The sequence below is a fragment of the Python bivittatus genome, unplaced genomic scaffold (genome assembly GCF_059951505.1).
Source record: "Python bivittatus isolate LINGU-HERP-01145 unplaced genomic scaffold, Pbiv_v1 ctg000480_np1212, whole genome shotgun sequence".
NCBI lineage: Eukaryota > Metazoa > Chordata > Lepidosauria > Squamata > Pythonidae > Python > Python bivittatus.
This window is the reverse complement of record NW_028277075.1, coordinates 59,594,470-59,617,546: the sequence shown is the minus strand read 5'-3', so window position 1 is coordinate 59,617,546 and position 23,077 is coordinate 59,594,470. Positions and strand designations below refer to the sequence as shown.

Genomic DNA, 23,077 nt, shown 5'->3' with positions numbered 1-23,077 from the left:
CATCCTTTTCTTTAAGCACTTCTTTCTCCATCTCCTCTTAGGCTTCCATCACAAAAGCATGCAATACACTAGATATCCGCCTGGTTCTGTATAGCTACCAAAAGGCTACGGGGTACAGAAAAATACCAAATTGTATTCACATGTCCTGAGCAGCATGTATTTTGCTTAGCCTATAGTGTGAATCCAGGCAACTGTGGTTTATTCAATAGACCACAAATAAACAAGCCCTGGCTTACCATTATGCATGAACCTGGTCGGGAGAAACTTCATATGAAGTTTTACTGTGAAATCAATTTGCCTTATTTGTGGAATTCTTATTGAGAAGTGCGCTCAGACAACTTTGACTTCCATTTGTAAACTTTTCGTGCTTTTCAAAGGCCTTCTTTATCTTTTCTTAACACACACAGTGTATTCTGGATTGATTGTTTGTTTTTTGGCTTATTACAAATGCTTTTATGCTGCCTCAGTTCAAAAAAGAAAAATTGAAGCAGCTTACAAAAGCAATCATCCCTAATCAGAAGAAGCACATATGAATTTTGGATTAACCGTACTATACTAATCTGGGAGCTGTCCATTCTGAAGAACATTTTTCAAGCTGTGGTTCATGGACCACTGGTGTTGCAAAGAGGTCCATCAAGTGATCCAGCACAGCTTCCCTGTATTTACAGCCAATCACTGCCTTACTCTCTGCCTATACCACCATTCAGATGGCCAGACTACAGCCTACTTGCCACTTCACCCCCTACCTCCCCAGGCCACTGCCAATCAACCTGTTCTCAAAAAATGGATCGGGGGCTAAAAATATGTTCACTGAAGCATACAAGTGATAATGTAGATAGCAATGTGAGTGCTAACATTCAAAAACCTGACAATAGATCAGGCCTCAAGTGTAGCTACCTATACATGCACTATGCTGAGGGGAACTGTAATCTTGCACAAGCAAAGTGAAAAAGAAATATGTTAATATAAAATACAATCATGCATATTTAAATATGTGATTCCATTAGGCTGGAGCTCCACTCACCTCTAGCCCTTTAGTATCAGATTTTTATGAAACATTCTTGACCAGCAAGTTTTTGCTAAGAGCTGTTATTATGAGATGGAATACAGAAAACCATTCAACTGTTAAAACACATAATTTTAAACTCTTAAAATGAGAAACAGAAACAACAATTCTGTTTGAGAGGCCGGGTCCATGCCTAGTGGTTGATCGTTGTGCAAGTTCTGCTTGAACATTGTATCTAGAGTCATGCAACATACTAAGCCACATTTTAACCATTGTTTGTTGAATAAATCAGAATGGTTGATTTTGCATGCTAGATGACAAGCCATACTAAGAAAAACAACAGTGGCTGAGATTACAGAACATACTAGATCAAAGCCAAGCAAACCATATTATGCTTAATGTAATGTATAGCTCCATCAATAAATACATAGCTCTTTTGTCATGTTAAAAGGTCTGTTGATCAGTGAAGTGACCTCCACAACTTGTTTGATATACTGCATGTGAAGCATAAAGCAGCTGAAGTCACTCAGGCCTCACTTTTGTATATATTCTAATTTTTTTTCCTGAAAATAGCTTAATTTTAACTCAGGAGTTTTATTTATTTATTTATCACATGTATTTAGCTACCTATCTCACAGAAAGCGACTCTGGGCGGCGTACAACAATTAAAATAAAATAAGTGAATCAAAACAGGCATTACAAAAAGACAAAAAGTTATGATTAAAATAAAAACATGATCACACGTTTAAAAAATTAGATGTTAACAAAAAACCCCACGGAGAGAGCAGAGTCTCCATTCTATTACTGCAAAACCTATCACTGTCACTGGTGAAAACCAAGCAATGAGACAGACACATTTGCATAAACACGTTAGCGGCTTTCTGACATATTTTCCCATTGTTTCTTCCCTTAAGACCCCCCATTTATTGACCCCTCTGTGCTGGAAGCTTTTGCTGCGCATCCAGTAACTGTGAAGGCAGGACAGACGGCTTTCATTAAAGTACCCTTCAAGGCCAAGCCTTTGCCCAAAGTCACCTGGTTCAAAGATGGTATTGAGGTGACTGAAGAAGAGAGGGTCACCATGGAAAGATCCCATGATCAAGCATTGCTCACCATAACAAAATGCGTGAGGGAAGACACTGGAACCATTATGCTGAGGCTGAAAAGTGACTGTGGATCAGCTGTTGCTCATTTATTCCTTAATGTCATTGGTAAGTCCTGGGTGAAACTCTGGGTGGCATTACTCATACATAATGTAGTAAACCATCAAAAGTGCTGTTCTTAAAAATTTCATATATTGTTTTAATTTGCTATCTTATCACAGCCTTGGAAGCATTTAAATAGATCTGAGGTTCTAAAAATAAACCTCGATCCAATCCAGGGGGCAGAGGTGCCTGCAGGATGGGGGTCAAAACAGGCAAGATAGCAAAAGCGGTGGCAGGATTGAAGCTCCACCCCTTTTGTACAAGCATTCATATCACAAGCACATACAATGGGGGGGGCGGGGGGGCTTGGATCCTGACACCGTTTCTGCTATCTTGCCTGCAGACACCACTGCCAGTATGACCAGATGCTCTCTATAGCAGGGTTTCTCATCCTTGGCTGCTTTAAGCTGTGTGGACTTCAACTCCCAGAACTCCCCAGCCAGCCATGCTGGCTGGGGAGTTCTGGGAATTGAAGTCCACACAGCTTAAAGCACCAAGGTTGAGAAACACTGCTCTATAGAAAAGAAAAAGGTGATTCTATGCACTTCTTTTTGGAAGTAATGCTGACTGTGTGGCTATAGTGGCTGAGAATTACGATTGCTGAACAACAACCCATTTGAATGCAATTATTTGGGGAAAATTGGAAGGGATGGACAATAACCATAAATAGAAAAGGGGACAGAAACCAAAGCACGGTGTATTTTAGAAGGAGAATGTGAGCACATGAGATCCAGAGCAAGTATTAGCAGCAGATTCTGGGGGAGCAGGTGCCCAGCTTTATGCTATTAAGCTCTTTGAGGCTCTGATGGTCTTGGAACTTGTTGCTATGCGATGGTGATCAAATGAAGAGCTGTTGTATGTTGAAATTAAGGCAAATTTGGTAAGCCTCATCACCCGCGGGAGTCCCAAAATATTTGGCTAAGCTGTTCTCATTATGATCATTTCATTGCATGACCACCGATCTCCTTGCACTTCAGACAAACCAAAACCACCCCAAGGAAAAGTGGAATTCTTGGAGAAATCAGGGAAGTGCATCAAAATGAAATGGAAAGCCCCCAAAGACAACGGAGGCAAGCAAGTGACCCACTTTATTATTGAGCGGAGAATAGTTGGGAAAAGGTCCTGGATCAAAATTGGGGAAATTGAAAGCAAGGACACCACATTTGCCACGGATAAGGTGGAAGAAGGGAAAGCCTACCAATTTCGAATCTTGGCTGTAAATTCTGAAGGTGCAAGTGAACCACTAGAAACAGAAGAAGTTTTTGCTGGGAATCCGATTGGTAAGCATCTCAATTCGTTCGATGGAATTGCTGAGCCAATGCATCTGTATGAACTGAATAACGGCAATGGATGTCCACCAGGACTTTTCTTTAGTGTCATTTTGTTGTGATTAAGCCCAGGTGAGGATTCTCAAAGGGGACTCAGTGTATAGAGTTGGGTTTAATAGTCCAGATCTAATCACCACATTTCTTGAGAAAGAATATTTAACTCCCATATGCTGAAAGCCTTGCTCCTGCAACAATGGGAACATTGCATCATAGGATCGTATCTTACCGTACTGTAATATTTACCGAAACACCCACAATGAGTTACTGACACCTCTTCTTAGTCCATTTCCAGGTCAGGCAGAAGAATTCTAGGTGCAGCTTCTTTTGGCGGATAAAGATCCCAAGATAACTCTTGCTGTTGCAAAGCCTACATTGGTAGCCTGTAGAATTCCTGTGTTGTTGACAGCAAAGTAGGCTATGCATGACTATAGCCCTCTTTATCATGCCTTTCTATTGTTTGGGTCACATTTACTTTGTATTACATACCAAGTATGTAATACTTCATATTGATTTTTTTTTAATGAAGTCTGGGTCAGTGATCTGTAACAAAGTTTGTCTATGACTAAGAATATTGAACCATCATGATTTGCGGTATCTTACCTGATTTTATAATTATCCTTCCCAAGTTAATTTTTGACTGTAATTATGGTGCCTCTTGCTCTGCTTTGATGACTAACTTACAGGCCAACAAGTTGGGAATTCAAGTCATGGGGATCAATGGCTATTAGCCTTGATGGTAGCGTGCTTGCCTCTGAAGACCATCTGCTGGGAGACCAGTGGGCTTCCTTGTGCAGTTGGTTGGCCACTGTGAGAACAGACTGCTGGACCAGGTGGGCCAGGGTCTGATCCGGCAGAACGCTGCTTCTGTTCCTATGAATTGACAGGTAGGATAGGGAACAGACCAGTATGAATTTCTAGAATTTACTAAGTTATAGAACCCAAGCACCATCTTCAAATGTTTTCAGAATTCTTTATTCACTAGACAGGTATTTTGTTCATTCATTGGCCAATTCTTAATCATATTTATATTGGTAATTTCAATATGCAATTGTCTTTCCCCAGCAACTTTGCAGTCAATCATTATTTTTCACTTAATTTTATATTTACCACTTTTGTTTTACTATAAGCCTGAAATTACTATGTGAACTTTTGGGGATATTGGATCAAATACTAGTTCCTTTCAGATCCTGTTCTTATGATTCATCTATTTTTAGTGTCAGAAATAAAATTCTGACTTATTTACAGTGGGAGTACTATGCAAGTTTTCTCTCATAGATAGTTCATCTATCTCTTTATGAAGGAGATGTGAATGTTCAATTTCAATATCCTGAAGAAGCACAGAAATAAATGGAAATAGCACAGAAATAGTGCAACTGAAACTCCATCTGTTTTTTTTTTACATGCAGCACACATAAAATTACCCAGATATATGGTGGGCTCCCCTTCGTTGGATGTGTCCAGGCAGAGGCTAGACCTCCATCTGTCTGAGATGCTTTAATTTAGAGCAGAAGGTTGGAGTCAGTGGCTCCAATGGCCCTTTCTGGATCTAGGATTTTATTATTCCATGTTGCTATGGTTCTTCTAGGACATTAGGGCTATCTCGGGAGACATTTTCACAGGTTTCTAATTGTTATTCAATATTAATATATTTGAATGTTGCTTCTCTATCAGGCCTCTGTCTGTAAAAACATATAGAAAAGCAATTAGGAATTAAAGAATCTTCTTTCACTTGTGCTCTGCTTGATCACGCTTAAACTTTTTTTCAGATCCTCCAGGACAGGCTTCCCAACCTCAAGTTACGGATGTTTCCAAAGAGGCTGTTACCATTACTTGGAATCCTCCAGCTACAGATGGTGGGTCTCCAGTTACAGGTTACATTGTGGAAAGAAGGAAGAAAGGCAGCAGCCTTTGGGTGCCAATATCCAAGGAACCAATTCAAGGTCAGCAATTTCCATTGTATAACACGAGAGCCAGTTTGGTGTAGTGGTTAAGGCATCAGGCTAGAGGCTAGAAACTGGGAGGCTGTGAGTTCTGGTCTGGCTTTAGGCACAAAGCCAGCTGGGTGACCTTGGGCCAGTCACTCCCTCTCAGCCCTAGGAAGCAGGAGGCAAGGGCAAACCACTTCTGAAATCTTGCCAAGAAAACTGCAGGGTCTAGACCAGGCAGTCAGCAGCAGTCAAAAACTAATTTGAAGGCACCAGAAAGGAAAGGAAAGGAAAGGAAAGGAAAGGAAAGGAAAGGAAAGGAAAGGAAAGGAAAGGAAAGGAAAGGAAAGGAAAGGAAAGGAAAGGAAAGGAAAGGAAAGGAAAGGAAAGGAAAGGAAAGGAAAGGAAAGGAAAACTTTTTTGTTGTTTTACTGAGTTAGCTTTTATTATTTTTTTCAATATGGCCATTGGTGCAAAATTGCTCTGTGATTACTGCTGTTAGAATTTCTAAATCTCTTCCATATATGCTTCCAAATTACAGTAATACTGTAGCGTGGAAGTGCATCAACATTTGAAATGTGTGTTTGTGCCCAGCAGGTGGCAGCAAAATGTCACAATGTGATAAAATTTAGAGATATAGGTAGATGGTTGGTAGGCAGGTAGGTAAGTAGTTAGGTAGGTAGGTAGGTAGGCCATCAAATTCATGTCAGCTCCCAGCAACCGTATAGATCGATCCTCTCCAGATGATCTGTCCCATGTAGCCCTTCAGGTCTTCCAACAGTGCATGCTTTGCCACTCTAATTGACTTTGTCTACCTTCTACTGATTGCCCGCTCCTTCTCTTTCCTTCCACCTTTCCCAGCATTATGGAGTCCTTAAGGGACCTGTCCAAAATATGATTGAATATACTTACAGATGCAGAAAGAGATATATACCCTCTCAAGCCCTGCTATAGCGAAGGAAGAGTTATTTCTGAAAGGGAGCGGTGAAAAACACTGGGAGTATATACCAAGACTACATACTTTCAGCAGAGTCTCCCAAAGTGTGAAGCTCATTCTAGCTGCTCAGCTAATACAAGCAGGCATCTATATTGGAAAACAGCAGTGTAGGACGATGCTGGAGGTGGATGATCACTTTAGTGACCGTGGCACAGGCATAATTTCATAGTGTGTGGGAGGTAGCAAACCATCCCTGAATTTCCCTAAGAAAACCACATGGATAGCCAGTATAGAGTGACTGACACTACAGTGCCAGATGATGGGCTCCTCCGTTTAGCCAAAGTCTAAATAGAACATGGCGAAACAAACTAGTTCCAGGCCAGCAAAGGAGTAAGACAAGGCTGTGCACTCTCTCCTTATTTATTCCACCTATATGTTGAATATATAGTATATTGAGGGAAGATGGATTGGAAGAAGATGAGTGTGGTTTTAAAAATGGAGAAATAAATATCAATAACCTGCTCTATGCTGATGATACTACTCTGATAGCTGTAAAGGCAAACCATCTGCCAGCAACAAAAATCAAACATCACAGTAAAAAACTGTGACTAAGATTAAATATAAAGAAGACCACACTAATGACAATAGCATCCAGCCTTAAAATTGACAGTGAAGATATTAAAGTGGGGGATAGCTCTGCTTTTTAGGATCAACTACCAAACAGTCAAAAAATATGCTGCAGATTAGTACTTGGTAGAGTAGCAATGAAAGCCTTGGAAAAGATATTCAGATGCCAGGATGTGTCTATACCTACAAAGATCAAAACTGTGCAGGCAATTGTTTTCCCTATGACAATCTATGAAAGTGAAAGCTGGGTTTTGAAGTAGCCCAACAGAAAGAGTATTGATGCTTTTGAACTTTGTGATGAAGAAGACTCTGAGAATACCATGGATAGCCAGGAAAATAAGCAAATGCATTATGGAATAATTCTCAATCGAGGCACAAATGATCAGTCTCAAATTACCATATTTTGGACACATTATGCAAAGACCTAGCTCTCTTGAGAAATTTATAATGCTGGGAAAGGTGGAAAGAAGGAGAAGATGATGACCAGCAGCAAGGTGGATAGATTCAGTTACAGCAGAAATGGGTGCAGTGGTGGAAGACTTGGAGCCAGATTGGGGAGGGATCATCCTGGAGAGGATCTATCTTTGTGGTCACTAAGAGTCGATACGAACTTGATGGCATATAATCAACATATATTTCATATATAGGTACTACTTTGTCTGTTGTGACTGTTTTTAAGTGTGATGTTTATTTGAATATTTTTTTGATTCAGAAACCATTCTGTCTTGTTAATTCTGAAAGCTGAGTTCTTTAAAATATGCTGTTTTTATTGCCAGACACTAAGTGCAAAGTGGATGGTTTACTGGAAGATACAGAATATGAGTTCCGTGTCATAGCAGTGAACCGAGCAGGACCTGGATTTCCCAGCAGTGCTTCCAACTCAGTTGCAGCAAAAGATCCCATCAGTATGCTTCTACTTTTGATTTATTCCTAGTGTCCAGTATGTGTGTGTATATGTATGTGTGTGTGTAGATTCAATAAATTGAATATTATGAGGCTCATTATCATATAAGCAGAACATAATAGGGTAAGCAGGGAACTTGCTTGGATGTCCTCTGTGGCAGTGTGTGTTACTTGCTGCTGATTGCTTCCTTTCTATTTTGTAATGCCACAATCATTTACATTTCAGCATGTGACAAGGTGACCCTCTTTCAAATAATACTGAGTTAGCCTAATGGTGGAGGTGGCACAATTATATAGCAACATTTATCATATTGTAAGTCCATGATCTTGTATTAACATCCTGTAACAGTACAAGCCAAGTGGTGGCAAAATGACTCCTGAATTAAATATTGCCTAAAGCATTTTACCTGACCTCTGACAGATCTACCAAATTCTGACTAATGGTGCCAAGATCATTTTGTCCCCTAATGATAGCTTCTGTCCTGGTTTAAGGCAGAGAGAAGACTGAGTTGTCCAGCTATTGTTAAAATAGCTGTCATTCATCTCTACTGGCTGGGGCTGTGGGGTATTGTAGTTCAGCAAAACCTGGTGGGCCATAGGAAGTGAAGATTGGGACATGACACAAGAGGTGTATGGTATTTGGTCTATGACCATATAGCTTAATAAATTAAACTAAGAAGGGTGGATTAAAGTCCTAATGGTGATTTCCAAGGACACTGTGTTTCATGCTGGTTTTCCAAAAGTCCCTGCTCAGGGGAGCCTGCAGGTACTAGCATCTATGGGCAGCTTTTCCATTTTGGAAAATTCCAGGAGCTGGGAGATCCTGCCACCTGCTAAAATGTGCAAACTTTCCTATGGAACCTGACTGCTTGAAAGAAGGTCTGTTGGTATGGCAAAATTGGCATCTGCTCTACATTTCCACCTAAGAATGAGGAAGTTGGCCATTGCTGATTTATAAGTCATTCTTGGACACCTTTCCACTGTCTTTTTAAAAAATATAACATAGTCTTCAGATTCATAGAGCTTTACTTCTATGGGGTGATCCTGAATTTCTGTCTGATAATATATTTTGTTTAATATATCAAGTCAAGAATATACATATATGAACTGCCCCAGAGGCTAGCATATCTCAGTAAATTGTAGCTGCAAATTTACCAGTTGTTCCCACATGAGATGTCTTGGACAGGATGACTCTCATGAAGCTCCACTGGATTTAAAGGCTTGAATGTTCCATCAGTTCAAATAATATGCTTTTTTCAATCACTTACAACTGTGCATTAATTACTGATGTTTGCTACTGAACCAGAGCCTCCTGGGCTGGTGAAGGGATTGCACGTGGCTGATTCTTCCAACTCCAGCATTTCTTTGGCATGGCAGCAGCCTGATGAGGGTGATCCACCTTCAGGATACATACTGGAGATGCGACCTGAGGACACCAAGGAATGGTCCAAGTGCACCAAGATCCCAATTTCTGGCAACAGTTACACAGTGGGAGGACTGCAGGAGAGGCAGAAGTATTTCTTCCGCATCCGAGCTGTGAATGAAGCTGGAGTGGGAGAACCAATTGAGCTGAAGGAAGGTGTTCTGGCCATGCCCCCTCCAGGTAAAAGTTCTAGCTAATTCTTTCCTTCTTATGTTAGGTTCAACCAAATAAATGATGTTCCAAATCCTAAAGAACCAATCAGATATTTCAAGGGGAAAAGTTCTTTTTCAATATGAAGCATTGCTCATTATTAATAAGATCCTTAAGGGAACTTTTATAATTATATTTTTATCCCAATGTGTGTGTGTATGTTTGTAAGTATAAATAAATGCATAAGTAAATAAAAATCCAAGATGGCGAACATACCTAATACTCACGCCACCTATTTTCCTGACAACAACAAAACGTCTTTGAACTGTATCTTATTTTTAAACAAGGTTTTTAAAAAGATAATAAAACTCTTTTGTGAGGCAAATTTGGTTAAATTACCACAATTTTACAAAACTACACATCGGGTTACAAGGCTGAATGGACATGGAATTTTCTCTGTTGATTTGTATCATTCTCATCTTTCACCTTTTCAAGAGAGGGGACTGGAAAATATGAACTATGAATAGGTTGACTCATTAAAATATCAGAATTTTTCAGACAATTTTGTTGCTCTCTCTTCTGCTTGAGCTCCAGAGTGTGGTTTGAAAACTCATCGTTTAGTAATCTTGCAGGATATAAGCAGATCTAGGGTTAGCATATGGCATAAAAGTGGGAGAGTGGGTAACTGGGTAAGTAGATGGACAATAAAGCCTGACTCAGCAGATAACACTGCTGCTCACTTAGAACCAAATTCAGAATGATGGAGGAGACATATAGAAGGCTTCTGTAACATTTAATGAACCGATACAGGGCTCTGAGTTGATTAGAACAATGGTGCTGGCCGTGGAATATGCCTTCTCCTCTGCACCATTGTCTTCTCTCTCAAAGTTGCTCCTTTTCCTCTAAGTGGAAAATCAGCTAGGAATGTTTCTACCTGGAAAACTGACCCCATAGGAAGGATATTTCCATCCTGTCAAACAAGCTCTGATCAAATTCAAGTTAGACCATGGATATGTAAAAATACATACAGAAAACCTAGTGGAAAATACTTTTGTGTCTGCAAATTTATTTAGCTTGTCCCTTAGTTACTTGTGGTACGTTGCAGATCAGTTGCAATAACCCTTGGATGTACGGCCCAAATATTTTGTCCTGAATTGATTTGACAATTTTTTTTTAGATTTTTTAATCCCGCCTTTATTGTTTTTATAAATAACTCAAGGTGACGAACATATCTAATACTCCTTCCTCCTCCTATTTTCCCCGCAACAAGAACCCTGTGAGGTGAATTGGGCTGAGAGAGAGGGACTGGCCCAAAGTCACCCAGCCGGCTTTCATGCCTAAGGCGAGACTACAACTCACCGTCTCCTGCTTTCTAGCCTGGAGCCTTCATCACTAGAACAAACTGTCTCTCCATTTTGCCTTTGCCTATTTTGCCTCTATCATTTTGATCTCTATCTGCTTGCCTATTTTGCCTCTATCAAATTTTGCCTTTGGAACGGAAGGGTAACATAGGTAACAGCAGTACAAATAGGCCCTCCATTTATTCAGACAACGTTTTGATGAATATCTCTCTGGTAGACTATTTGCTGTACATACAAAAGGTCCTAAGTTTTACCCACAAGACCAAAGAGCCTACATCAAACCCTGGAAAGATATGGCCAGCCAAGTACTGGCAGTACTGCCCTAAATGAGTCAATAATCTGATTCAGGATTTCCAATGTCCTAGATTGTTGTCACTTTTTTCATTTCTTTCTCTCTTACTTGTCTTGCTGGTGCGTTGTGTAGCTGCTCCAAAGTTTGATTTGAGTGTCAGACTGAAGAATCATATGGTGGTTCGTGCTGGGACTGCCCTCTGCATTCATGCTTCCTTTACTGTAAGTTGTCTTTTTTCTCATCCGGGATATTATGTTTAAAAATGTTGCATTCCTGGGATATCTTTGGAATCCCCCTCTTCCATGATAGCATTTTTTTTTCTAAGATAGCATTTTCTCAACTAGATGTCTTCTAGATCTGTTGAGGCTGCAATTCCCTGAACTCCACTGAGGGCAACTGGAGATATTTTGCAGTCTCCAAATATCTGGAGGGCATAAAATGGAGGAATGTTGCCCTAAGCTATAAGGCCTGAAGTGGAGTTCAGCTGAGGATGATAAGCCTTCTAAATGAGAGCCCTGATGATGCCCACAAACTCTATGATGTGCATGTGAATTCTTGAATATGTTCTATCTGCTAGTTCAATTGAGACGAGTGAGATTTTGAGCAAAAGGATCCAGAATGCTGGTATAGCAAGTATTTTGCACACAAAAGAACCAGGATTCAATTTCTGGCCTCTCTGGTTAGAAGGACATACAAGTAGTCCTTGTTTAGTGACTGCCTCATTTAGCAACTGTTTGCAGTTACGATGATAATGAAAAAGTAACCAATGTTACTTTGTGACCAATACCTGCATTTACAATCTTCACAGGTCTGTAAAGCAAAGAAAAGCTGAAGTTAGATCGTAAGCACAGTCATAGTTTCACTTAGTGACCACTTCACTTAATGAACAACTTGCTGGTCCCAACTGTAGTCACTAAATAAGGACTACCTGTAGTAGAAAATGATGGGAAGAGATATTTGAAGATATTTGGCCTGAGATTCTCAAGAACCATTGTCAAATATAGGAATCTTATGGCTGGTGTGGGTCTTCCAGGCTGTGTGGCTGTGTTCTGGAAGTTTTGTTTCCTAACGTTTCGCCAGCATCCGTGACCGGCATCTTCAGAGGGCAGGAGCACAGACAGGAGCAGTTCTCTCTGTGCCCAGGATGTTGTGATCCACCAACACCAACAGCCGCTATACCGGGAAGCCATTGAGATTCATAAACACCAGCAGTTTCAATAAAAAAGAGGAAAGTCTAAAAATCAACAAAACCTGGCTACCAATCCTGAAAAATACAGCCTGCAAAAGGTCAACGAACTCAGCTCAACCACCAGGACGCGTGAACAATTCACACAATGAACATGCTAATCACCCTCAGCAGCCACTCGTTAACAACTCAACAGAAAAAACCCTGCCTAACCCCCAGGAAGATACACACATACGCTAATCACAAAAACAAGCAGCCACTCATTAACCCACAACCACCACCCCGCAGGCACCCCCGCTCATCTCTATAAATACCCACTAGGGTCACATCATCCTGGGCACAGAGAGAACTGCTCCTGTCTGAGCTCCTGCCCTCTGAAGATGCCGGTCACAGGTGCTGGCGAAACGTTAGGAAACAAAACTTCCAGAACACGGCCACACAGCCCGGAAGACCCACACCAGCCATTGTGTGCCGGCCGTGAAAGCCTTCGACAGTACATAGGAATCTTACTCTATACCTAAAAGTAAACCAAAGAATATATAGCTGTTTTTGGTTCAATTAAGTGTTTATCGCACATCTCTTCAAAGAAAATCAATGCAGCCCATATAGTCAAGCTGCTGTTAATTAATATATATTTTACTATTTCCTATACAAAACCATACTGAATCTGCAAAAAATCTCTCTTCCTCACCCCATAACAACCAAGGCTACTCAGTGAGCTAAATAGCTACCACCTATTACTCTAATCTCATGCCAGCTCACCTTTTTATTGTTTGCATTCATTTTGTAAGATCCTTGCGGCAAGAATCTATAGTTTGTTTACATTTGTACTATACAGTACAATAAAGTACAAATAGTATTGTGCTTTATTGTAAACGGCACTCAAGATTGTTTATCAAACCATAAAATCTCATCAAATTCCAGAAGAAGAAGAAAAAAAGGAGAGTGCCACATAAAGCTAAACCCCAACACCAAAACACAAGTGCAGCAAAACTTGACTCAGATAATAGATTCCTAATATCTATTCTAATTAAATTCAGCAGCCAGATTAAAATGACAGTAGCCTGATGAAACACTGCACATTTTGCCTGGTGATCTAAGTTCCTTTCTGCCAGGGATATGCTATCCTGTTCCATTTCATTTGGTTGCTTAATTTTAAAGTGGTGTAGTGGTTAAGTAAGGCGCCAGGCTAGAAACTGGGAGACTGGAAGTCCTAGTCCTGCCTTAGGCACGAAGCCCGCTGGGTGATCTTGGGCCAGTCACTCCCTCTCAGCCCTGGGAAGGAGGCAAGGGCAAACCACTTCCGAAAAACCTTGCCAAGAAAACCGAAGGGACTAATCCAGGCAGTTGCCAGGAGTCAACACTGACTTGTGGCACACACATGCACTCAAAAAAATTAAAGTGGATTATTTGGTTTAGATTTCATCAGTAGGAATGAATGCAGGATGATGATTGTAAATTACTGCCATATTTATTGCGTTATGTAGCTCTTCCGTCTCAGTTTAGTATGAGATAATTAATCCCATCTAAAGCAGCTTTCTCCAAACCCTTTCCAGATGTGTTGAACTATAATTCCCTGCCAGCAGGACCACTGGATGATCTGAAGTTTCTTGAAATGACATTGTCTTTTTAAAAAGCACTATCCAAATACCCTTTATGCTGAAGACTTGATATTCTTACACTGGAATATCGCTACATCGGAATTGTATACATTTTGCAAAAGAGTCACTGACCCTTCTCTGTTCTGGGTGAAGTAGAAAGCAATGGCTCCCTGACCGCATTTGCCATGAAGGATCCAAGTGGGCGACCAGCAGAAATTAAATATGTCAATGTCCATGTCTCATTTTTAGAAATGTATCAAGTGGTGCCCCCCATTTCTCCCCCCATTTCTCAATCTTGTGATTCTGCTAAGGTCATTTCATAGGAGCGGGAGCGGGAGAGGGAGAGAGAGATGATACATACTGATGAATGTTCCTCAAAATACTCCTACATTTTTGTTTGGAATTTTGCCTAGTGCATTTTTGGTTTTGTAAACCCTTTCCCCTAATGTATTGGCTCAAAAATAAAGAAATGAATAAGGTCACACTTAAGTGCAACTAAGAAAGTGCTGTTTCCAGGTACATCCGGTGGTGTGCTGGAGCTTGCACTGACTCGTGAGAGTCAACTGTTAAATTTTATGGAATTTTGTGAGCGGGTTGAGAACAAAGCTGAGCTCCGTGAACCAATCAGCTGTTTGGCGTCTCACTGCGCAGCGCAGCAGGAGCAGCAGCAATGGAGCTGGCAGAACCAGTTGCTACACCGTGTGCTATATCAGCACCCACCTGGGCATGTCCTTTCTAAAGATGCTTGAACTCCAGGTATAAACTTTTGGCTTCAGATCATGCTTATACAGAAGTGTGGTAAACCAAGGAGAAAAAATAGAAAACTTTAGAACATTTCTTTCCAAACATCCAGATCAAATGTCAGACTTTTCAGTTTGGAAAGTGACAGCAGGGACTCCAGAGTTCTATTACCTTTTCCAAAACAATGCAACCCTGAACCTAACTACTGACCATATATTTTTCCAGCCAACAGATCCTAAACAGGCAGCTATCAGCTATCGAATATAAGTCTTTTTTTTAGCTAAAGCTAGGTTTTTATTATACCAAGTAGGCAAAACTAAGCTAAAGTCACCTGTTGGGGGGAGATGGGTGGCATACAAATTAGATAGATAGACAGACAGACAGACAGACAGACAGACAGATTCTGTTCAGTAGTTATCATTTATAAATGTATAAAATAAATTTTATAATAATTTTATATAAATAGTATATTTAGAGAAAGCCAGGTTGGTGTAGTGGTTAAGGTATCAGGCTAGAAACTGGGAGACCATGAGTTCTAGCCCCGCCTGAGGCATGAAGCCAGCTGGGTGACCTTGGAAGCAGGAGGCAATGGCAAACCACTTTCAAAACCTTGCCAAGAAAATTGCAGGGACTAGTCCAGGTCATTGTCAGGAGTCAAAAACTGACTTAAAGACATATACACACACAAAAAGTATATATAATATTGTATTTATTTATTTATTTTATGCCATAAGGGAATGTAGGAGGAGAGCTGTGTTAGTCTACGGTACCAAAAAATCAGGAGTTTGGTAGTAACTATCATAGCCAACGATTCCTATGATAATGTTGTTTATAATAGATCAGCAGCTTTTGGATTACCTATTTGCTTATCAATACTTGAGCTTAAAGTGCAAGGGCCAGCTACATCTTACATGCAATTGTGATTAAATCTGAAAAATAGCAAGAGAGGAAACCATGATTACAGCATGTAAGAAGAGGGCATGTAATTACTGGGCTCAATCTTTCTTGACCTGAAGCTTCCCAGGTAGGTTGGATGGGACCATCTGCTTCAACCTATTCAGCAGATGGGACCATCTGCTTCAACACCCAATAGTGTTGGCCCAACCTATTCAAAGACCTAGGGAGAACTACTTATAATCCCACATTTTCAACAGGTTTAGGGAGCTGAAATGAGAGAAATGTGTTTTTCTTGGCAGGGCCAGGGCTTTGGAATAGCTTCCCAAAGGCGAACAGGCTGGCCACTTCCTTGCTGGCTTTTCAGAAAATGTTAAAAACTGGATTACATTACAAGTCTTTTCTTAGGTTTAGGCACAATGACATCTTGTTTTTCATTGTTTTCATTTTTTTCCTTTAGCCTTTATATTCTGTTTCTTAGGTTTTTGTGCTGCAGTTTTGTGTGGCTATTGTAACTGTTACTGCAATTGGTTTTAATTTGACTGGGGAAGTTTTCATTCTTGTTTTACATATACTATAATCCCCCCAAAGTCACTTTGATTGCAGCACAGTAGAGGTTTATAAAATACGTTTATCCTTTTAAGCAGCATGTCACTGTAGCTACTAGTTAAAAATAAAAATCTCAGACACAACTGATCTAGCGTATAGTTTGTGGGGTTGACAAGTCATCTATGAAACCTATTCAGAGCAGAAAGAGAGGCTTATGAAGAAGAGGCTTGAATGTGTGCAACTATTTTAATGGGAAACTATACATATTCAAGCTGTTGCCTCCCCTACTCCTAATCACAGTAATGGAGACTAATGCCAGTTGAGATTTTGGACTAATTAGGGTTTTATGAACCCTGTAATTGCTACTCAAATCTACACCAGAAGGCTTTATTGCAGGGGTCAGGCCAAGCTCTCTACAATGGGGATTCCTTACTATTTTCCAATTTTAGCCTGAATGATTTTTATGACCAAGGAGTAACAGTTACTCAGCTGCTGCTGCTGCTGCTGCTGCTGCTGCTGCTGCTTGTGTTCACTGAATAATTCACCCGAGGGAAGAATGTAGCAATTGCTCCCAGTGGCCTTTTAATCACAACAGCCTCAGAGAGCCTACTTGGTGGTTAGGGGTGAGAGAGTTCCTTAAAAACAGGACTGAACAACTGGTGGTTTTTAATTTCTTTGTAAAATTATTTCCAAGCAAGCAGTACCAACCTCTGACAAGACTAATTTGCTTTTCTCATGGCAATCTGTTGGATGAGGAAAGGTGGGGAAAGGGAGTGTTAGAAAGAGAGAGAAAATCAGACAACAGAGGAAGAGGAGGAGGAGGAAGTAGTAGTAGCCCACTCATTTGATGGCTTTGTCTGCATCTGCCCTGATCATTCAGCCTCCCTGCACAAAGGTTTCCCATCCTGAGGGGATGCTTCCATGTGTAAAAGTTTCAGCATCCTGTAGGATGCATTTTTATTAAAATTGCTCACAAAATGGGAACAGCAAGATCCAAAGTATCTCTTGCCCATCTTGTTCTCATGCTTTTCCTGTGCTCTCTCTCACTCCTTATAGTGAGCAGAATTCCAAATCTGCTACATCATAGAGAAAAATGTTTGATTAAAAAACTGGGCAAAAAACTGGCAGGAAAAGGTTCCTCTCCTGCTTCCTTTGAACCGGCTTTGTTTCCAACAGGGCTCTCCTCCTCCAAATGTTGTGTGGCAAAAAGATGGGGTTCCCACAAAGGGAAGAGAAAGCATTACAAAAGGCAAGCATCACTCTCAGTTCCTCATCCATAGCACTAAACGCTTTGATTCTGGACTCTATCGGATCGTGCTGAGTAATGACTATGGGGAGATCCACTACGACATCCATGTCCGAGTGACAGGTAAAGGATCAGAAGGGGGGATAATTGGGAAGGTGTATCCTGCCCCATCTACTGATTTAGCCAAAGGAGGCAGTGAGGATGCACTGTCCATGTTGGGGGAGATGGGAACAGAATTTCTCACTCAGGAATTCTTCCCCCCCCCGGCAAAAAACCTATGAAATCCATTAATAGGAGCCAAGGCAAAATCATAATATTGCAAATCAGTGTGCACTAAAGGTTAAGGTCCAGGCTGCCTCTGAGAACAACTCAACCCAGGAATTTGAGTATTAGATCCAAGCTCAAAAGTCCTTCTAAGTAAAAATATCCACTCTTGATTGATTTCTTTTTCAAGAATCACAATTTGGGGCGAGAGCAGGGAATATTTTATTTTTAGACTAGACTACAGAAGTTTAAGAAAATCTACACGGTCTCCAAGAAATAATGGCTAGATACTAATGATTAAGCAATAATCCAAAATCTATTGATTATTTTGTTTTTAATCTTTTTTAATCAGTATTTTTCAGCTCTAGCTACTGCTTTGTACTCTTGTGATTTTTATGATACTGAGTAGCAAATACTGAGGTCTACATTTCTGCTCATGAGCCATGGAGCAACAGTACAAAACACCCCCAACATCCCCAAATCGAGGAAGAGCAGTATATGTTACAGTGCCTGTTTTGGATAATTTGCCACTCTGTATGACTTAATATCTCAAAGCCAGGTCATCAAAGATATATTGAAAAAGCCAGGATTGTCTTAAAACTATTGCCAAAATAAGGGACTAACTGATGGATGACTAGAAAGAGAAAAGAAGCTCTGGATCATCTTTTGTATTTCTATTTTAGACTTCCCAAAGCCACCTACTAATCTAAACCTCTATGAAGAAGTGCCAAACACTGTAACACTGAAGTGGGATCATTCTCCAGATGTGCAGGAGGATGCTGATGCCCATTATGTCATTTTAAAACGTGACACCAGCACTGCCACTTGGTTCACGGCAGCAGAAAAAGTGTACAGTAACAAGTACACTGTTACAGGTCTGCTTCCTGGCAGGAAATATTATTTCCGGGTCATTGCCCGCAATGATATTGGTGACAGTGATCCTTTGGATTCCAAAGATTCCTGGCATATCAACAAAGATATAGGTAAGCACGTACATCTACGTAGCCATACTTAGAGCAAAAGAGTTTTTGTGACGGGCTTATGCATTTTGGATTTTTGCCATGGCTTTCCTGCAACTGGAAATGGAGGGACCTGTTGGAGAGCTGACAGTAGAAGTATTATGGATGTACACTGCTGGTTTGAAGTAATATTTTGTTCAGCTTGTAACAGATAAATGTATTATGATGGAATAATCATTTCCCCAAAGGTACTCTCCAGTTGGGTGTGTAAAATGAAAAGAGAATGCGTTGGGAATTTTTTCAAAGAAGGATATTTCAGCCAAATTTTCACCAGTGGGATATACATTTCTTATACATCCATACAAAGGAGTTGAGGGACGTGTATGAATGGCCAGTCTTTCACTGGGCAGTCTGCAGCCTCCCTGGGTTTTCACACTTCAGCTAAATCTGAAGGGAAAACCATAACCAACTGGAAGGAGGTTTTTAGATTAGAAAGCATGAGAGAAACTGCAATGTTATTTTTTAAAAAAACAACAAAGTTTTTTGTTTTTTTTTAATGGGAAGTGGGAGACACTGTCTAGTCCTTGGTGAGATGGATGGCTATACAAGAGAGTCAGTTTGGTGTAGTGGTGAAGGTGCTGCCCTAGAAACCAGGAGACAGTGAGTTCTGTGCCTGCCTTAGGCATGGAAGCCGGCTGGGTGACTTTGAGCCAGTCACTCTCTCTCAGCCCAACCCACTTCACAGGGTGGTTGTTATGGGGAAAATGGGTGGCAGGAGGATTAGGTATGTTTGCTGCCTTGAGTTGATCAAATGTGTGTGTGAGTGTGTGTGTGTATACATACATACATAAGATGGGATATAATCATCATCATTTGTTTAAATAAAAAACTTGTCTATGTCATGTTGAACTCCTGGAGGAAAGATGGGATACAAATCTCACAAACCAGGTAATTCTAAAGCAACCTGAAAATAAAGTAGAAAGAAAGGAGCCTGTTTCAGAAGGAAAAAAAAAAACCTTTCAGGAAACGAGGACTGGTTTTAGCAGTGTTTGGCACTCTATAACTGAGACATACACAAATGTGGATATGGCTGATGAAACTAACTCTCTGTTGGGGCCCATAATCAATCTCACTGTTTCGTTAATAGAACTCTTCCATGCCAAGATGAAGGAGTACCGTGAGCAGGACTGGCGCCATGCTCCTCATTTCATAACTCCTCTGAAGAACCACCTAGTGTGCCGAGGCCATGACTGTACCATGAGCTGTGCTTTCTTGGGAAACCCCCGCCCACTGGTTACATTGTACAAGGGCGAAGTCAATATCACAGCCCATTCCAAATTCTGGTACAACTCAACTAGCGGTGTCTGCACGCTGATGATCCCCACGTGTACTGCCAAGGATAGTGGCGAGTACTCTGTATTAATTGAGAACGAGCTTGGGAAACAAAAATGCAGTTGTACCTTGACAGTATATGGTAAGTTGAATCTCCTCTTTGGCACAGATCATCTGAATATTTTGAACCTCGTAGAGTAAACAAAGGAAACCCAGTTTGGTGTAGTGGTTAAGGCAGTGTTGTCCAAACTTGGCCACTTTAAGATGAGTGGACTTCAACTCCCAGAATGCTGGCTGGGGAATTCTGGGAGTTGAAGTCCACTCATCTTAAAGTGGCCAAGTTTGGACAACACTGGGTTAAGGCGTAGGGCTAGAAACCAGGAGACTGTGAGTTCTAGTCCTGTCTTAGGCATGAAGCCAGCTGGGTGACCTTGGGCCAGTCACTCTCTCTCAGCCTTAGGAAGGAGGCAATGGCAAGCCACTTCTGAAAAACCTTGCCAAGAAAATTGCATGGACTAGTGCAAGCAGTTGCCTAGTAACTTGAAGAGCGACTTGAAGGCACCAAAAAAAAAAAAAAAAATCCCAAGTTAACTAAAGTCAGCTAAGACATACATTTCTACTCAGAGAACTAATTCTGTACAAGCTGATACTTTCTGTACTAGCCCAAGGAAAGAGCTTAAATATTTTTTTCCTCTTAAGGATCACTTAATAGAGAAATTGTGACATTTTTATATCATGATTTAAGGAATGGCATCAAAGGAGCTTTCCTTCAAATGGTGCCAAGGGCCTTGATTTGAATTGCCTAATGTCAGGGGAGAGGTGTCAAAGTTGACATGTCTACTTGAGCGTTTGTGCACTCATTTACAGAAGAGGTCATGATAAGGGATGGAGATGGACACCAACTGGTGTCCATGAAAGGAGCCCCTCGTTCATTCAGTTTCATTGTGGCATGTAGTGACTGCTTCGGCCAATGCCTATCTAGAGCTCCAATTCAATGAGGAAATGCATCAACTTCAGCTCTTAGTCTGCTCCTGACATCTGTTCAAAAATCCAGAGGAAGAGAGGGAACAGAGGGCCCCAGTTTAATGGTTTCCCTCCATTACATATCAGAAATAAAGAAGAATCTGTTTTCAGACAAGACATTAAAATAGCCTACCTCACACAATTTACTGTGCTGGAGCTCTAAATCCTGTTGACAACTACTTAGTTAATAGTGTAATCTAAATGTGTCTACTCAAAAGTAAGCCCATTGACTTCAATAGTTCTCACTCCCAAGTAAGTGTGTATACAGAACTACTGAATTAAGACTAAAATACATAACCAAATGGTGAGTCACCTTTGAATAACAGATTGAAGATCAACATGCTGACTCTTCCATTATTATCCAACCATTTACTAAGATGGCAAAGTTTCTATTTTGAATACAACATTCATTTCAAAAATATCCCTGCATACTATGAGCCTCAGACTCAGCATTCAGCCAACTGTTTATGGTTTTTTCACAAATACAGCACTGGTCCCAATTTGGCCACCAATCAGATACCACTAGAAAAGGCTTATTGTCATCTCCTACCCAAAAAATCCAACTCATAGCAAAAAAACAGAGACAGAGACAGAGGAGGAGGAGAAGGAGGCGGCGGCGGCAGATAAAGAATAAACATCATGAAGTTATTTTCTTAACATTGATGACAAAGAAAAACAGTGAAAGGTTTCTCATAACATTGGTTGCTCATTCAGATTATCACAGTTTCAAGACTTAATTATCATTTCTATACCTTACTACACAAAAGCAAAGATTCCATCAGATGCCACATCTTCCACTGCTACAGCAAGAAAGGCCTGATGTGATAGATTTGTGGTTTCTATACATAACTAGTACTTGAAATAGAGGGGATCCAGAAAGGTTCCAGTCTCCCTTATCTTTTTGTGGATGGTCCTTTTACTCTGTTTTTAGAAAGTTATGGAACACATAAATTTGTCTAAAATTCTAGCAAGCCAAAATCTTATTTTTCTCTACCCTTATCCCATAATCAAGCACTGACCTTAAGAATAAGGGACAAATGCCTTGAAAATTTGACTGTAAACAGAATTTTCCTGCCGTTCAATAACAGACATTCAATAATGCAGCATCTGTTTATATCCTTTCTCTTTTAGACAAAGATGATAAAAGCCTTTTGGACACAGTTATTGGCAGCCTGCAAAAATCAAAACACCTCATGTGAACCACTCACCAGATACAAATGTCAAATGTGGCTCAGCATCATTCAGATAGCTTTTGGTTGTGCATAGCTTGATCTCTTTGGGACTGTGTAATTGTTGGTAGACCTGAAATGCAAATGAGAAGCTGGTAGTTCGGCTGTCATAGGGACAATCGATTTGCCATCAAAAGACTAAGAAGATGTAGATTATACTAGTTAGAATTACTAATGCTTAGTATTTATTTAGTTGGAAAATTTAAAGAGCCAAATATACTTTTTGTGTCTTATTCACCCTGTCTATTTCTTTTCTCATTTACCTAAATCCTGCAACCTGCCATTCACTTCCTGAAAGCTTGCATGCGGTCATGTTTATTCTAATAGTATTTATTATATAGCACTACTGTACCCCCCGACACACAAAATCTATCACTTTGCTAACTAAATTTTGCTACTGTAATGAATTAAAAGAGTGACCATTTCAATTGCATCTAAATGAGAATTTTAATGTAACATTCCTCAAGCACACACAGCAATAAATACCTAAGGGCTTATCCAGTTGATATAGGACATTTATATTTGAAGTGCCTTTTGGAATTATCCTCAAAGTATCAACCACCAACATGCTTTTTGTTATGGGCCTTTCACATTTTAAAAATACGCTTTTTCTTATTGCAGAAAAGTGCTATATTTATTTGTGTGACATAATGTCTATCTAGTATATTAATCCAATACCTTAAAAATGGCCTATAATAAATCTTTTACTGTCATCATAAAATACTACAACAGTCAATATAAAAATGTGGCAGCAGCCAACCAGAGAGCCCACATAAAAATAAATCATTTCAACTTCAGAACTGCAGAAAAATTCAATTAGTGGAAACTTATTATCATGAGTAAATGCCCCTAGTATCATATTACAGTTTTTCCAAGGTTTAAAAGCCTCTCATTCA

The 23,077-nt window shown here is 40.3% G+C and overlaps 1 protein-coding gene across 1 annotated transcript in view; it reads left to right on the top strand.

The window, feature by feature from the left end:
• IGSF22 (immunoglobulin superfamily member 22) overlaps positions 1-22,530 on the top strand; it is a 41,104-nt gene extending 18,574 nt beyond the window's left edge. Inside the window, exons 13-22 of the mRNA XM_025173185.2 lie at positions 1,921-2,217; positions 3,189-3,491; positions 5,306-5,479; positions 7,805-7,933; positions 9,238-9,534; positions 11,290-11,378; positions 17,305-17,497; positions 18,322-18,621; positions 19,745-20,071; positions 22,084-22,530. Of these exons, the coding sequence (XP_025028953.1) occupies positions 1,921-2,217; positions 3,189-3,491; positions 5,306-5,479; positions 7,805-7,933; positions 9,238-9,534; positions 11,290-11,378; positions 17,305-17,497; positions 18,322-18,621; positions 19,745-20,071; positions 22,084-22,151 (2,177 nt within the window). The 3' untranslated portion in view covers positions 22,152-22,530. The remainder of the gene's footprint in view (positions 1-1,920; positions 2,218-3,188; positions 3,492-5,305; positions 5,480-7,804; positions 7,934-9,237; positions 9,535-11,289; positions 11,379-17,304; positions 17,498-18,321; positions 18,622-19,744; positions 20,072-22,083) is intronic.
• The last annotated feature ends 547 nt before the right edge of the window (positions 22,531-23,077 follow it).